The sequence below is a fragment of the Mucor mucedo genome (genome assembly GCF_025094135.1).
Source record: "Mucor mucedo strain NRRL 3635 chromosome Unknown EV154scaffold_86, whole genome shotgun sequence".
Taxonomy (NCBI): Eukaryota; Fungi; Mucoromycota; class Mucoromycetes; order Mucorales; family Mucoraceae; genus Mucor; species Mucor mucedo.
The window spans coordinates 20,070-36,766 of record NW_026252370.1 but is presented as its reverse complement, the minus strand read 5'-3'; the positions used below and the strand labels follow the sequence as shown (position 1 = coordinate 36,766).

The following is a 16,697-nucleotide window of genomic DNA, read 5'->3' as shown; positions in this document are numbered from 1 at the left end:
AGTAAAAATAAAAAAAAATAAAAAAATCGATTCTTTGTTTCCCTTTTTATTTTGTTTCTAAAATAAAAAAATGTCTTATACGAAAAGTAATAATTTTTTGGAGTAGCTTAAAAATAATCATGCTAACCATAAAAAAAAAAAAAAACCATTTTTTTCTTTTTTTTTTTTTTTAAATGGTTTGCTTTTAGAATACACTTTTGCTCCACTTCCTCATACGAGTCGTGGCGAGTCTATTAAACTTGATGCAGACCCCAAGGGAAAATCTTTTACTTATACCAATGGAAAATCCGTTTTCATCCGAGATTTGCAGGTAAAATTATCATTATCCCAAACGCGTCTTCAATGAAAGGGACTAAACGTTATTTTTTTTTGGCTAGAACCCTTCTATCGCAACCGAATATGTAGGTCATAAGGCTCAAACAACCGTCGCTCGTTTCAGTCCAAGTGGTTACTACATTGCATCTGGAGGTATATATAAATAAAAAGAGAGAGAGAGAAAAAAAAAAGGGGGGGGGGGTTGGTGGGTTGGTTGTTGACATTACTTTTTCTTTTTCTTCTGCAGATGTCCAAGGTAACATTCGTATTTGGGACACCGTGAATGAGGAACACATTTTAAAGAACGAGATTCGACCCATCTCTGGCAAGATGAGCGATATTGCATGGGACAGTGAGAGCAAACGACTGATTGGTGTAGGTGAAGGCAAAGAAAGTTTCGGTCATGCCTTTTCATTTGATACTTTATCCTCGGTAGGTGAAATCACGGGTCATTCCAAGATCATCAATAGTGTCAGTATCCGTCAACAACGTCCGTTCAAAGCCGTCACGGCCTCCGATGATATGACCGTGGCCTTTTTAACCGGCGTACCTTTTAAATACGTCAAGACCATTGCCGATCATACGCGATTTGTGCACGCTGTTCAGTTCTCCCCGAACGGTGATTTCTTTGCAAGCGCTGCTGCAGATGGTAAGATGTTTTTATATGACGGTAAAACCGGTGACAAAATCGAAGAGTTGACCACCGCTGAAAATACACACACTGCTGGTATCTTTTCTATCGCTTGGTCACCTGACAGTACCCACATTTTGTCTTCTTCGGCGGATTGTACTGCCAAGATTTGGGACGTGAATGCCAAGACCGTGGTCAAGTAAGTGTGTGTGTGTGTGTAGGATGATGGGCTTAGCCCTTCATTTTTTTTTGTGTAAAAAAAAAAAAACAATTAACCTTTTTTGCTTAGTACTTTTGAAATTAATTCGGCTGTAAACACAGTAGATAATCAACAAGTGGGTAATTTATGGTCCGGTGAGCATTTGCTTACGTCTTCCTTATCTGGCGAATTCAGTTACCTTGACAAGAACAGTGGCAAGGTCTCTCATCATATTGATGGACACAGTAAAGCCATCACGGCACTTGCGATCTCTGAAGAGAACACCTTTTTCACAGGTTCTTATGATGGTCGTGTCTTTGATTGGAAGTATGGTGCGGAGGGAGATAAGACAAGTGCTGAACGTATCGATGGTGACGGCCACAAGAACCAGGTGACGGCGATTGCTTCCAAGGACAATGATCTCTTGTCCGTTGCGATGGATGATACCATGCGTCATGGATCTGTCAGTGATTGTAAGTTTAGTGAGAAGATCATCTCTACGGGATCTCTTCCCTCGTCTCTCGCTGTATCGGATAACAAGACAACGGTGGTTGCTACGAATGAAAGTGTGTTGATTTACAATGATCAGCTCCAAAAGATGGGTGAACTTGAACATCCCGGATTTACGCCTTCTGCTGTAGATATCAGCCCTGATGGTAAAACTGTGTATGTTGGTGGTCAGGTACGTTTTTTTTTTTTTTTTTTTTTTTTTTTTTTTTTTTGGTTTTTTTAGGAGAAAGGAGAAACTCATAAGTGTGATTTGAATAGGATAACAAGGTTCGCGTATATGAATTAAGCAGCGGTCAATTAACCCATGTGGGCGACTTGGACCGAAATCTCGGCAACATTAGTGCGTTGGCAGTGCATCCTGAGTTAAAGCTAATTGCGGTAGGCGATAGTGTAGGCAAGATTTTTGTGTATGATACGGAGAGTAAGGAACCTGTGATTCAAAAATGGGTCTTCCATACCAGTCGTATTACGTCTTTGGATTGGTCCCGATGTGGCGGTTATTTGGTCAGTGGAAGTATTGATACCAATGTCTATGTTTGGAATCGAGAGGTACCTACCAAGAAGGTGGTGATCAAGAATGCTCATGTGGATGCTGTCAATAGTGTCAAATTTTTAAAGAATACCACCACACTCACGGTTGTCTCTGTAGGACAAGATGCTGCAGTACGTGTTTGGGATATCGCCTTTTAAGTCACCCACCGCGTTTCCTTAAATAAATAAATAAAAAATAAAAAAAAAAACGCCACTTTTCCCCTCTTCCTTTCTTTTTTTTTTTTCCACTGTCAAAAATATAAAAAACATGTCCAACAAACGATCGCGAGACAAGGAAGTAGGAGAAACCTCCAACAAGAGACAGACCACGCTTACAAGTATGTTTAAACCCGTGACAGCTGTACCCAAATCAACGACGGGTGGAGTTGCTCACATCGAGTCATTGCAAGTAGCTAGCAAAGATCCTCGTTCATTGTTCAAGGGCGTCAATGAAGAAACCTTGTCATTATTGGAATTGGAATTGAATACCATGAATTATGAATGGTTGAAAGCACTTGCTCCGGAACTTGTCAAACCTTCCTTTTTAAAGGTACCCCCCCCTCTCTCTCCCGATCCACCCCACCACCACCATCTAAAATAGAACACTTTTTTTTTATATAGTTGAAAAATTTCTTGAAAGCGGAAAGGGACGCTAAAAAGACAATTTTTCCTCCTTGTAAGTATCAGGACTTACTTTATTAGAATGTGGGGTAAGGGTGGACTAATAAGATGTTAACACATGTAGTGGAACAGATTTACAGTTGGTCAAACTATACTCCCGCATCCAAAGTAGAAGTTGTCATTCTCGGTCAAGGTACAAACAAAGAGAGAGAGTTTGGTCCCTCCCTAAACAACTGACAAAGTAAACATTGGGGGGTTCACATTATTTTTTTTTATGATTAGATCCTTACCACGATAATAATCAAGCGCATGGACTTTGCTTTTCCGTGGTGAAAGGAGTGCGAACCCCACCTTCTTTAGTCAACATGTATAAAGCACTCAAGATTGATTATCCTGATTTCGTGACACCAAACCATGGCTATTTGGAGAACTGGGCTAAACAAGGGGTTCTTATGTTGAATACCAGTTTAAGTGTAGAAGCGCATAAAGCAGGAAGTCATGCAAAGCAAGGATGGGAAGAACTGACAGGTAAAAAAAAAAAAAAAAGGGGCATAATTTTTTTTTTTTTTTTTTTTTTTTTTGTTTGTTTGTTTAAAAGTGTATTAAGGCTCCCCTTTTTCGTAGATGCTATTATTAAATACATTAACGAGAGAAAGTCTAATGTGGTCTTTATGCTTTGGGGTGCCCATGCACAAAAGAAGGGTTCTACCATTAACCAAAAGGTAAAAAAAAAAAAAGAAAATGTTATGGGAGACTTATAGAAATTAATGATTGACGTTTTTTTTTTAAAAAAAAAAAATAACAGAAACATCTTGTGTTGAAGAGTGTACAGTGAGTGGACAAAACTGTTCGAGTGTTTTTAAAAAGCTACATTTTCTCTTATTTCCATATCGTAATAGCATACAAAAAATCCGCGAAAATTACGTACAATAGTTAATTGACTATTACAAATAAAAATTGGTTTTATTTAAACTCAGGCCCATTTTTGGTGTAACGAAAATTACATAAAATTTTGTGGACACTCGAACAGTTTTGTCCAATGGAAAATTTTACGACTAATATTTGGTTCTTCCTCCTTTGGCGTTGATAACCGCTTCAATCCTTTTTGGCATAGATATTACAAGGTCTTGGCATAACTTTGGGGCAATTTTGTCCCATTCCTGGGTGATCCGGTCGAATAGCTCGGTTAAGCTTTTTGGGGCCGTTTCGTAGGCGCAAAGTCGTTTTTTTATTATCGCCCAGAGATTCTCGATCGGATTTAGATCTGGGGAATATGAGGGCCAATCTAATACGCGTACGTCATTGTTTTGAAACCAGTTTTTTGCCATTTTCGAGGTATGTTTTGGGTCATTATCCTGCTGAAATACGACATCCTTGATACTTCGATTGTAGTAACTAACACTGGCCGTTAGATCGTCGCTCAAAATATCACAGTATAACTTGCTGTCCATAGTACTATCGATACGAACAATGTATCCAGGACCTTCCCAGAGAAAACAACCCCACAACATTATGTTTCCACCACCATGCTTGTACAAATGTTGGAGATGACAATCTCGGATCTCTTCGTCTGTGGCATTCCAAAACCACTGAGCTCCGTCAGAGCCAATACGGTTTATTTTCGTTTCGTCACTAAAAACAACATTCTTCCAATCATCAACAGTCCAGTTTTGGTGGACCTTGGCCCAAGAAAGTCTCGCCTTTTTACGGCTTGGTGTTAATGGCAGTACTTTAGGCTTATGTTCAGCCTTCATCCCGGCCGAATTCAACATGCGGCGAACAGTCCTTCCGCAGACAAACACTTCTTCCTTTTTTAGAGCCTCAACAGCATCCTTGACAGTCTTGTTCACATTTGTTTTGAAGCCTCTAATCAATGAGCGACCTGTTGATGTTGAAATCTTGCGAGGTGCTCCACCAATTTTTTTGTGAATGTCGAGATTAGCTTGTTTTTTTATCTTTGCAATGGTTGACAAACTAACAGACACTTTTTTTGCTATTTCTCGAAAAGAAAGCCCGTCGTTTAGTAATTTAATGATCTCGTTTTTTAATGTCAAAGAAATGCTTTTTGTCATCTTAATGAGTAAAGTCTTATATTACGAAAATAAAGAGAAAAAAATAATATGTGGACTAGCCACCAAAACCTGTCTGAAAATTTTTTTTGGGGCTTATATGACTGTTTTTTCGAAAGATTTTTATGGTTTTCTAAAAAATTTCAGCACTGGACATAACTGTTCGAGTGATAAGCAGTTTTAAACCCAGAATATCCGCTGTTCCTGTGACGCAAAAAATACAAAAACGTTATTGCTGGTGTAGCAACGCGTGCACTGGTATCTGTCAAAATTTGAAATTATTTCGAGGAGTTTACACATTGTTGACAAAGATGGGACTGAAATTTTCTAAACACTCGAACAGTTTTGTCCACTCACTGTGTACATCCTTCACCTCTTTCAGCCCATCGTGGATTTTTTGAATGTGGTCACTTTAAAAAGGCAAACGAATATTTGAAGGAGCATGGTAATAAAACCATTGACTGGAATAATTTATAAATGTGATTCACACGCTCCATTTATTTGAATAAAAAAAAAAAGAAGAAGAAAAAAAAAAAAAAGAAAAGCAGCAAAAAAAAAAAAAAAAAAAAAAAACGGGAATATACATATAAATAATAATACAAAAATATAAGAAAAAATGCCTTTTTTCTAAATGTCAAACAAGACATCTTTTCCCCCAAAGTCTTGTTTGCATAAGGGACATCTACGGTTTAATATTAACCATTCCTTAATACAAGCTCTGTGAAAATGATGTTTGCACCACAGTCGTGAGAGCATATCTCCATTTTCGTACGTTGAAAGACAAATGACGCACACCTGATCCTGAACATCCAGAATTTCCATCATCTCGTATACCGGTTCACTTTCACAAGGGGGTTCCATCAGACCCAAATACAACCATAGTTTATCCAACATCCCTGACCTTCGTGGTCGTCCCTCTCCTTTGACATGGTCCATTGTGATATGACAATCGTCCTCCAGCATCACAAATCCTTCATTGTCCACAGCTGTCGTCGTCTTTTGTTGCTGTGTCCGTTGGAATTGATACGTTGGAATCAAGCCAATTTCTTCTGTTGTAGCTCCACCCATATACACTCCATCATCTACATGCAATAGTCTCATACCGACTAAATTCCCCCAAAAGTAAGTCATCATTTTTGTTATATATATATATATATATATTTTACCTAGCACACACGGCAGACAGAAAATCACGGATGTACACAGAAATACGGGAACGGATAGCATGAAATAACCATATATGGTTAGCACCAGTGAGAGATAATAAAGCGGGACTGCCGTATCCGAACAAGTAGAAGAAGAAAAGAGCATGTAGTTTCCAATGATAAACCATAATACAGCAAATAAATCCAAGCCAGATTTCGCTCTAAATAAACAATCCCATAAGAATTTTTTTTTTTTGCTTTATACTAATAAATAATCATTGACAAACCTATCAATCCATTGTCGCAAGACATTTTCATCAAAGGGGTCATCATGTAAAGCGGGTATTGGAGGTTGCTGAACGGGGGTCATCAATGCCGGATACTGTTGCTGTTGTTGTTGTTGTTGTTGATAATGACGATGATTTGTAGGGGTGGGTAAGGCGGGAGGAGGTACCGATAATGGACGGTTGCGTTCACTCATGGCATAGGCCTCTGCCAAATCTGACCTGGCACTGGTACGTGGCGATATCATCACGGTCGACCTGCGACGTGGAGGGATTAAATGGGTATAGATGACAATGGGTGCGGTGAGAACCAATCGAACAATGTAGACGGTCACAAACCATCGTAGTGGTTTATCACAGTACATCTCCCACGATATGAATAAGACAGTGATACTAGCCATGACCTGAATGATGAGTAAAGTCATGGAAAAGCCCAATAATAATTTCGATGACCTTGAACTTCTGCGCCAATTTAATATGAAGTGGGTAAACCAGTGTGTACGTACTCTTCGTGAGGTGGGTGCTGTACTTCTGCTGAAATTGACGGCGTTGGAAGCGGAATTCGAGAGGATTTGGGGTAGAGCAGGTCGTGTTGAAGAAGAAGAAGAAGAAGAGGAAGAAGAAGAGAAGGACACGTTGGAAGGTTGATGGCGATGACTTAATCTTGTTGAAGGCATTTCTAATTACAGCTCAACAAAAAAGACTCAACAACCGACATGTAACAAGTGTGGTTATGCAAAAAAAGAAAAGAAAAGAAAGAAAGAGTCAATGCAATAGTTCTACCCTCTTCTGTGTAAAAAAATAAGAAAAAAAGGAAAAAGAAAGAAAAAGAAAGAAAGAAAAAAAAAAAAAGAGAAAGAAAATAAATATATATAAAAAATGGCACTTGTGAATTATTTGGGGGAGAGAGAGCCCGTATTCGTATTTTATTGTTACATCAGTTTTTTTTTTTTTAATCGATAAAGTACTTGAGAGGCTCTTCACGAGACCAGATGGCAGTGCCTTCAGTAAGGATAGAGTAAAAATCAACATTTCCCTCAGGAGCCTTGAAAACTCTAAAAAAGAGAGAGAGCAATTTAGTTACTTTATTATTGGGAGGCCGTTATTTTTTTACTTTTTATTACCTGACATGAATATACTTTTCGTCACCCAAATTAATCTTGCCAAAATAGTTGGTTCCGTAAGCAAGTTCTTCAGTGGCATATTCCACAAGCTTATAACAGTCAATACGTTCTAAATCATCCAACTCATGGAGACCGTGAACATTGTCTAAATGGTTAAGCTAATAATATCCAGAGTCAGTCACTGGCTTAGCAACCAAAAAAAGGTTCTTCCTCCACCCTCTCTCTCCTTTGATTGTATTACCTCGTGAAGCTATACCATACGTCATTAGTAAAACTGTTCGTTTTCCTTTTTTTAAAAAATAAAAACAACATACCTTATCAACAACTTGTTCCTTTACTTGATGAAATACCTACACACAACATCATTTTTAACCTCTACTCCCTCTCTTTATTTTCCTTTTTTTGCATTCTTTCCTCAGACTTACTTCCTTGGCCTCATCATCAACAGGGCGAACAGGTCCCATAGCATTATTGTTTACGTCAGACATGTAAGAAAATTTAAAAAGAGTAAAGAAGAAGAAAAAAAGAAAAAGGGAAAATCTCGAGATTTGGTTTTTAAAAACATCTTGGTGATTTCGTGTTACTCTTTCCATTCTTAAATGAAAGACCTTTTTTTTTAAAGTTCACCGTCACGCATAACAAAAAGTCCCCCCACCCAATTTTTCTTCTTAAACGGCAAAGGGAAAGAGTACTTTTACCATCATTTGATATGCAATACATCTTTTTTTTTTTTTTTTTTTTTTTTTTTACTGCTGTAACATATCACAACTAACTTCACGAAACGGTAAACATCAGACTCCCGATTTAAAAAAAAAATGGAGCGCGACTTTCTGCATAGAAACTCACGAAATTATCCATTGAGGGGATGTGACACAACGAATTTCTTTTTTATCCTGCTTAAAAAAAAAAGCCTAAACAAACAGGACCATCATGAACAAAAGGCTTTATTAGAACAAAAGATCGAAAAGATAGAGAGAAAGAAAGAGACAGACAGGGGAAGCTCATTTATCATACTTTTTTTTTTTTAAAAAAGGAAACAGGATTTGCTTGTGATTGGCTTATTGCCGCAAAGGGGAAAAAAAAAAAGTACGAAAATCGGAACAATTGGAGCTTGTGTGCCTATTGTCTTGCGGAAGGTAGTTATAGATATGTCTGATGAAAAATTCTATGCAGGCGTCTCAATAAAATGTATCACTAACGTATATGTTCATCAAATGATTATCCTATAAATGACCTTATTCCCAAGTTTAAAAATAAAACACATTTCCATTGAATTTCACCTTCTTTTAAAATAGCTAGCAGTATAAATTACTATAAACATTGTTTTGAAAAAGAACAACAGGGGGATGTATGATTCCTCCATCTATCAATGCTGTTACAAGTATCAACCAATAACAAACCTGTCAAGCATTCACCCATTTTTCTCATTGACTCAGCCAAAAACACTGCCTTGTACTTTTTTCTTGAATAACACTCCCTGACTTCAATTGTAAATTCGTTTTTTTTTAATGACTGAAGAGGACTCGACTTTACCCCCCCCCCAAATATTCTGTATAACTAGCTTTTTAGACATTTCCACTACGAATATATGAAAGAGAGATTCACCTAGTCTTTTTCTTTAAATTTTTATTTGCTTAGACTACCGTTGGCTTAGTGACTCGGGAGAACACGTTTTGAAACGCGGATAAAAGGACCTGTTTACTGCAGAACAATCTTAAAGAGAGAGAGAGAGAGAGAAATAAGTATGCTTAAAAGAAGAAGAAAGAGTCTTATTTATGGAGCAAGAGCTGGTTTAAATGTCAGGATCTGATCCAAATAAAAAAGAGTGTCTGAACAAGTTTTCTTTGCGTATGTTGCTGAGGGGGTGTATTTATTTGTTTGTTCAGTCACCCATCATGTTTGAGTCTTCACTTTTTAATTTTGTATCAGTAAGAGCATGTACCTTATTTTTTATATATATAAATTAAATCTATTATCCCCCACGAAGACTTGAAAAGATGTAGGTATTCCAATTGGATACAATGTTACTGCCTGGGGCTCTGCTCATCTTTGCTAAATATGATTTTAGTTTAAGAAAAAAAAAAAAAAAAAGAGAAAGACCACGTGGATTTAAAAAAGGACAGAGTCGTAAGTCATGCTTCTAGCAAATCCAAAGTATTTGTAGGATCCAATCATTTCATGTGTTGCATTCAATGTTACTATTTGCAGGAATTATCAAACTTTGTTTTTTTTTTTGAAGGATATTTTGGAGAAAGCAACAGTGATGCACTTTTTATTTGACGCATTTTAGAATGGTTTTTAAAAGCTTCACTATAACAACAACAACAACAACAATAACAAAAAAGACATTCATCAATGCTATCTTTTGCCAGTAACAGAAATAATTTTGATTCTGGATTTTCTTTTTTATTATATCACTGTGGGAGACCATGGTGCCATGATAAAATGGGTTTAAATTCAAATTCAGCATGTTTAAATGAAAAAAAAAAAAAAAAAAAAAAAAAAAAGATATCAGGGGAAGCCCCGCGTGTATTTTTTTTTTTATTTTACCGGAGGACACCATGAAAAGGGAAACGAGATCAGCGACCCGAGGTTTCTATTTTTTTCGAATGAGGCTGGTAAAAAAAGAGTAATTTACGAATAAAAAGTCTGGCATATCTTTTATAAACGCATTTACCAAAAATCTATTTTTATCATTCAATACCCCGCCCACCCACCCCCCCTTTTTTTTTACGAAAGAAAGAAGTTGCCCGAGATCAGTTTTTGGGTTACGCATCAATTGACAAATCGATATGCAATTCATAAATAATTAAGTGCATCAACTGTGACCAGTTAATTGATCTTGTTGCTTCTGTAAGAAATAGATAATGAACTCTCAAGCACTTCTTTTTTTTTTTTTTTTTTTTTTTTTTTAAAAAAAAAAATGAAATAAAATAAATTAGCTGGCTATAAAGTTTAAATTGTTGTCAAATTGGTTTCTTTAATAAAAAAAAAAAAGCTGTACAAGATCACTTGAAGAGAAGGGAACGTCTTGTACTCCAATGCAAAGTACAATAGGCTTGGCCTTTTAGGCTTACACATATAGTTTTGATGTTATTATAATCACAAGTTTTTATTTTTTACTTTAGTAGGTGTGGCACCAAATGAAATTGATTATTGATACACAAAAAAAGCTTGAGTTTGCTAAAAGACAACCTATAAAAGGGCAAAGGAAAGGTTGTATTTGTTTTTTTTAAGCTTTGGCATAGAATAAGAGGATATCCAATACGGCGGCGTACCCTTTTGCTCGCGGAGACGTAAACACGTGTACTGTATCCCACTTGGCCTTTTGCCACAGTCAAAAAAAAAAAAAATTTAATCAGTTAATTACAGTATGGAGACACGCCCTATTAAGTTTATTAATACTTTCCAAACTTTCGGGTGACATCACATCTATTTATATAAGCTTTTTTTTTTTGTTACACATTTTGGAGCTTTTTTTGTTGTAATTGCCCTGAACGCCCTTTTCTCTTTCTTTTTCAAACAGCAACTCTCTCCCCTTTTTTTTTTTTTTATCTTTGCATTACCAATGGCAGAGCAATATCAACCATCTGCACTGGATGTAGGGTCTCCTACTCTGGAAGCACTGTATAACGACTTGGACATGTATATAAATGAATTGAGCGTGTCGTCCAGAACTGACACTCCAACAGAAACCACACTCTCCAAGAGATGTAATAAAGACATTACTCCCTTGAAGCTTGATAAGACACTGGTAAGAAATAATAAAAGAAAAGGTAGTCCTTCTTCTTTTTGTCGAGGTTAAATGTTTCTTGTATTCAGGATGAACAAGATTATGACTTTGATTATTATACGCCAAAAGACGATGAAAGAGATGACGAAGAGGATAGCCCTGGGTACTCACCCGTTTTGGAGAACTATACACGATTCAGTGCAGCGGAAGGGAACTTGATACTTGAGCAACCAACGATAGCTGTTGTGAACCGCAATTCATCTTCTTCCACTGTGGGTATCAGTCCCTCGGCACCCTGTTCACCTTCCTTTCTGCGAGTAGGCAACAGCAATGGGGATTACTTTCGACAGCAGTCATCCAACAAGGACGAATATGTATTCACCACACGATCCAGTTCGTTAAACCGTGCCACTGCTGCCTCATCGGGTAAGCCTATCCTGTCTCCCAAAATGCTTTTTTCAAACCCAACTTCACCTCTTGCCTTGGGAATGTCCACCGTGCATGAATCTTCTTTCGGGGATCTTCACGGGGAAATTCCAAATATCGCCTTCATCTCTTATATCTCCACCATGTTTATTAATGAAGTCGCCACATTAAATCAGCATCGAAAAATATTTTGTACCGAGGAATATCCTCTCAGTTTTAATGGCGAAGAGGCACTTGTATGTGTGTTTTTTTTATATATATATTTATCTTAAAAAAAAAAAAAAAAAGCAGCAGCAGCAACAACATTTATATCGCATCTTTTTTTTTAGGAAATCATCCGGTCATTCTTACCCGAAGGCTTAGGCAAAGCAGTTTATTTAGATATTGCGCAGTGCCTCATGTACTGCAAACCTCCTCTTATTGTCCCAATTGCCTATTCAGAAAAATCCTTCCGAAAAAACAAAGTGTATGACTCGGCTACCGAAATGTACACTTTGGTAGAAGAAACCTTGGATGTAGAAGAAATCCAAGGTATTTATACCCCTTTAACTCAATGTTATTCCATCAGCTGTTTGCCTGGTCAACCCGGTTGTTATTCCGCTTATTGTCCCAACCGTGTTTACCCTCTCAACGGTCATATCATCAAAAAACCTGCCATTTCTATCGTCTCATCCACCTCGCATGACTCTGTAAGTTTTTTTTTGAAGTCTGTCACACGGGAGACTTACCACTAATTATATATATATATATGTAGGCTATGTCGCGTGCATGGTCAGCCACCGTAGCTAAGGACATCTTAAAGTCTATGCCTTCACACGAAATCAGTCGACAAGAAGCGATTCATGAGCTGATCTATACCGAAGATGACTATGTTCGTGATTTAAAAATTTTAGACGAGGTAAAAAATCGCATAAAAAAAAAAGTGTAGAGAAAAAAGGTTTTAGTGCTTGCCAAAAAAAAAAAGAAAAGAGATACTTATTTTTTTTTTTTGGGGGTTTGGGCTGTAGGATTTTGCCAAAGAGTTACTAAGATCACAATGTATCGAAGAGTCACGAAAAAAAGAATTCCACGATAAAGTGGTTAACAATTACCAAGAAATTTTAGAGATCCACGACAATCTGTACAAGGAACTGCGTGATCATCAAGCGAACTGTCAATCCTCTAGTCGTATCGGTCTCGTTGATAAGATTGGTGACATCTTCTTGCGTCATATTCATTTGTTCATGGACGCCTATCTTAAATACGGTCCCCAGGTTGTCTTGGCTGAATACACCGCTAAATTAGAAACCGAGAACAATATGGTCTTTAAACACTTTATCAAGACAAAGGAACAATTGGCTCAGTGTCGAAGATTACCTTTCCGTCATTTCATCATCTTACCTGTGACTCGACTCCAGCGTTATTCTCTCTTACTCGACGCCGTTTGGAAAAAGACACCCGAGGAAAACCCAGACAAGGCCTATCTGGCTCAATGCGTCGATACCATCAAAAGCATCGCGGCCAAAATGGACGAAGGCACGTTAGCCACCAAGAACCAGCTACGCGTACTGGAGATTGAAGCCCGAATTCGGTATAAGCCTGATGAACATCACGCCTTAGACCTCCTCAACCCTACTCGTAAATTAATTTTCGAGGGCCCGCTCTCTCGCAAATCTCATTTGGTAGTGGAAACCATCGAACTCCATGTGTTTTTATTCGACCACTTGTTTCTGATGACCAAAGTCAAGAAATCATTGACCAAGGAAGGTGATGTGGAATACATGATCTCCAAACGTCCTATCCCCATGGAACTTTTACATATGCAGGAAGCCACGGAAGGGTTTTCGATCGGTCTGCGTAACATGAGTAGCACTTACTCTGGTCATTCTTCTCCTACCACCATCCTGCCTTCTTCTCCCTTTGGTGTCAGTTACCCTATCCTTATCCAGCATTTGGGTCGTCATGGCGCTGATTATCTCCTGTACGCTGAAAATGCCGCTTCTCGTATTCAATGGAAAGAAATGGTCGTCAAGGCAAAGGCAACAAATGAAATGGCGGATATCGATAAACGTATCTTTGAAATTCGATCTCTGTCAGATACAACGTTTGGTGGCACTAGTTCCAATATACACAATTACGGTAAAGTGACATGCACAGTTCCCTTTGGTAAGTTTAAATATATATTTGTATTTACAAAAGAAAAGAGAGAGAGAGAAACAGCATAATAACGTACTTTTTTTTTTGGACTGGGTTACAGTGGGAGCGACAGGTATTCGAATGATTGCAATTGGTACTCAACAAGGCATTTGGATGGGTATTGAAGGAGATACGAATACGATCAGTCTTGTTTTGGGAATATCGGACGTGCAACAGATCGCTGTATTAGAGGACGAACATATCTTTTTGATCCTGGCGGATAAAACGTTATACGCTTATGCCTTGGATGCACTGGCCTCGAAGGATGCCAAGGATGCTCGAAAGAGTACGGACCGACCTCACCAAAAGATTGCGCAACACATTTCGTTTTTCCATGCGGGTGTCTGTAATAAGCGGACGATTGTGATTGCCATGAAGAAGCGAGGTGTCGATAGTCATTTCAAGGTACTGGAGCCTATCTGTGGCGATTTACGAAATCCCAAAAGTAGCAAGTTCTTTACGAAATCGGGTCTGTTTGGTAAGATCCCTTCGTGGTTCAAATCCTACATGGAGTTTTATATCGGTACGGAATCCTACGCCATGCATTTCCTGAAGGCGCGTGTGGTTGTGGTATGTGCGCGTGGATTTGAGATTATCAATTTGGATGCGTTGAACATGAACCGTAATTTACCAGACCCCACGAACCCTGATTTTGCATTTGTACAGCAACGAGGGGATGATTTACGTCCGTTGGGGATGTTTCGATGCAAGGAACATTATTTGCTTTGTTATGACGCTTTTGCGTTTATGGTCAATGTGCATGGTAATCTGGTGCGTGAATCACCCTTGATTGAATGGGAAGGTGTACCTCAATCCGTAGCCTTTTATTATCCTTATGTCGTTGGCTTTGATCCACGATTTATTGAAGTGCGACACGTTGAAACTGTAAGTGGGGATCGCCTCCAAAAAAAAAAAAAAAAATAGTATATTAATCACCCAGTGGGGGATAATTTTTTATTTGTGTAGGGCGAATTGATTCAGGTATTGGCAGGTACTCATATGCGTTGTTTGCAATTCATTCATCAGACCTTTGCTCCCGTTATTCATGGTTGTATGGCGCATCCTTTTAAACCCGACTTTCAATACGTCTTTCAACTCATGGGCACATTTGAACCACCTCTTTAAATTATTTTAACGTTCCCTTCTTTTTTTATTATTATTATTATTATTACTATCGTCTTTTTTTTTATCATTATTGTTTATACTCTTACTACTAATACTAACTACAAAACTTATCTGGCTGGTTCCTTTTATTACAATTTTCTCATTTCTTTTTTTTTAAAGCAGAAAGGAAAATAAATTCCAATTTTTTTTTTTTATCAAGTCTAAGAAAAATGTTATTACGTCGATTGACATGCCCCCAAAAATATGTTCAATTCATAGGATGATCGATTTTTTGGTTTATCCCGCTTCCCCGGTTTACTATCAGTTTACATACTACTACTGAAAACGCTGATAGACAACTACCGAACTTGGCTTGAGGGGGGTAAATTTGCAAATGCTTCCATTTTAAGTAGATGTCAAGGCCATATCTCTCAAAATTATAACATCTGGTCTAAAGCAAGAGATAAAAAACCAACATAAACTCATGATAAAAAAAGAATGCAAAAGAGGTATTGTAATTCTTTTGTTAAAACTTGTAATATTAGATACCTTTATATCTTTTGTATTTCAAAAAAAAAAAAATACACTCATCTCAATCCAAAGCTTTTTATTCAAAAATAGTTACTATCAGATTCTACGCATTATCATTGAATAATAATAATAATAATAATAAAAAAAAAAGGATTTCGTTCATGATAGCTTTGGTAAATTTAAACAATTATGGTACACGGTTGTTCCTTTAAGAGGTTTTTTTTTTAACTTGGAATTTTCCCAAAACATTAGCTTTTCTCTCTTTACTTTAGTTGTACATGCCCCCTAAAAATTCCTGTCCTTGAGTTTCTCCCATATCTGATCGCTTCAATGGTTCAACTTTGATGGTTCCAAAAAGAAGAAAAATACAGCTGACAATTGTAACATTTTTGCTCCGCACGTCTGCTGTATTTAACTTGTACAATCATAGTCAGGTTCGCCTTTTTTTTCTTAAGACTATGCACGATTTCCCATTATTGGAGTATGTGATCCGGCCTCATCAATAAAATCAAAAAAGTTCTTTTGAAAGTCATTATGACACGAAGAAGAGTTTCTGACTTGCATTGTTTGAGCGGTTGCAATACGACTATTAAATGTCCGATGCCAAAAGGCGCACTAGTTATTGAAACGGCGTATGAAATTACACAGCAGAGAGTTTAGGAGGGGGTGAACTTCACACAAAGTGCTGCGGTGTGTGCGTGTGTGTGTGTGTGCGGGGTGTGTGCGGGGGCGGCGATAAGGAGTTGGGGTAAAGGGCGGAAACAGATATCACTTTCTCTCTCACTTGATCATTACAGAAATGGTAAGAGATATGAACATCAAAGAAACCATCCATTCCCTCCATCATGATTGAAATCTACACATCAACTGCAGAAAAAAAAAACCAGCGAAAAAAACAAAAGCAGAAAGGGGACAAACAGTATAGATAAACAAAAGGACTTTTGATTGATGGATGGGATTTGGGACTGGATAGAGAGAGAGGAGATACAATATGCTAACACCCCAATTTTCAAAATGTGAATTGATAGCCTTCTCAAAAGACATTCATCACCAAGGTTAAGCTTGGCAAGGCTAAGAAGCAAAACCGTCCTTTGCCTCACTGGTTCCGTCTCAAGACCGACACCAAGATTCGGTAAGCTCCCATACACATGCCGAAACTCAATTGTCATCTTCTAAACATGTCTTTTTTTTTTTTCTTCAATGTAGTTGGAATGCCAAGAGACGTAACTGGCGTCACACCAAGTTGAACATCTAAATCATCGATTCCCCCATTCTACGACATTTTATTTGCTTCAACTT

The 16,697-nt window shown here is 37.7% G+C and overlaps 7 protein-coding genes across 7 annotated transcripts; 4 read left to right on the top strand and 3 right to left on the bottom strand.

Annotated features, from left to right (window-relative positions):
- On the top strand, positions 1–2,399 carry EV154DRAFT_517732 (WD40-repeat-containing domain protein). The gene is made up of 6 exons (XM_051602531.1): positions 1–86; positions 189–310; positions 378–468; positions 563–1,145; positions 1,236–1,827; positions 1,914–2,399. Exons 1-6 carry the CDS (start codon positions 71–73, stop codon positions 2,343–2,345), a joined length of 1,836 nt encoding a protein of 611 aa, XP_051454805.1. The 5' UTR covers positions 1–70; the 3' UTR covers positions 2,346–2,399.
- A 55-nt stretch (positions 2,400–2,454) lies between these two features.
- EV154DRAFT_566400 (uracil-DNA glycosylase-like protein) lies at positions 2,455–3,642 on the top strand (the record flags this gene model as incomplete). The annotated part of the gene is made up of 6 exons (XM_051605954.1): positions 2,455–2,736; positions 2,808–2,862; positions 2,932–3,000; positions 3,090–3,335; positions 3,432–3,529; positions 3,613–3,642. The coding sequence occupies 6 exons, from the start codon at positions 2,455–2,457 to the stop codon at positions 3,640–3,642; spliced, it is 780 nt and encodes a 259-aa protein (XP_051454804.1).
- Positions 3,643–5,503: 1,861 nt separating this feature from the next.
- On the bottom strand, positions 5,504–6,730 carry EV154DRAFT_468952 (uncharacterized protein; the record flags this gene model as incomplete). Its single annotated transcript, XM_051597810.1, has 3 exons — positions 5,504–5,847; positions 6,128–6,242; positions 6,305–6,730. 3 exons carry the CDS (start codon positions 6,728–6,730, stop codon positions 5,504–5,506), a joined length of 885 nt encoding a protein of 294 aa, XP_051454803.1.
- Positions 6,731–7,257: 527 nt separating this feature from the next.
- Positions 7,258–7,917, bottom strand: EV154DRAFT_484121 (uncharacterized protein; the record flags this gene model as incomplete). The annotated part of the gene is made up of 4 exons (XM_051598632.1): positions 7,258–7,360; positions 7,430–7,587; positions 7,744–7,779; positions 7,855–7,917. The coding sequence occupies 4 exons, from the start codon at positions 7,915–7,917 to the stop codon at positions 7,258–7,260; spliced, it is 360 nt and encodes a 119-aa protein (XP_051454802.1).
- A 1,717-nt stretch (positions 7,918–9,634) lies between these two features.
- Positions 9,635–10,081, bottom strand: EV154DRAFT_517713 (uncharacterized protein). Its single transcript, XM_051602530.1, has one exon. It carries the CDS (start codon positions 9,990–9,992, stop codon positions 9,702–9,704), a length of 291 nt encoding a protein of 96 aa, XP_051454801.1. The 5' UTR covers positions 9,993–10,081; the 3' UTR covers positions 9,635–9,701.
- Positions 10,082–10,672: 591 nt separating this feature from the next.
- EV154DRAFT_517711 (CNH domain-containing protein) lies at positions 10,673–15,188 on the top strand. Its single transcript, XM_051602529.1, has 7 exons — positions 10,673–11,183; positions 11,252–11,824; positions 11,918–12,277; positions 12,343–12,486; positions 12,596–13,733; positions 13,825–14,648; positions 14,730–15,188. The coding sequence occupies exons 1-7, from the start codon at positions 10,998–11,000 to the stop codon at positions 14,886–14,888; spliced, it is 3,384 nt and encodes a 1,127-aa protein (XP_051454800.1). The 5' UTR covers positions 10,673–10,997; the 3' UTR covers positions 14,889–15,188.
- Positions 15,189–16,130: 942 nt separating this feature from the next.
- On the top strand, positions 16,131–16,687 carry EV154DRAFT_309497 (60S ribosomal protein L39). The gene is made up of 3 exons (XM_051594900.1): positions 16,131–16,200; positions 16,427–16,530; positions 16,605–16,687. The coding sequence occupies exons 1-3, from the start codon at positions 16,198–16,200 to the stop codon at positions 16,651–16,653; spliced, it is 156 nt and encodes a 51-aa protein (XP_051454799.1). The 5' UTR covers positions 16,131–16,197; the 3' UTR covers positions 16,654–16,687.
- The last annotated feature ends 10 nt before the right edge of the window (positions 16,688–16,697 follow it).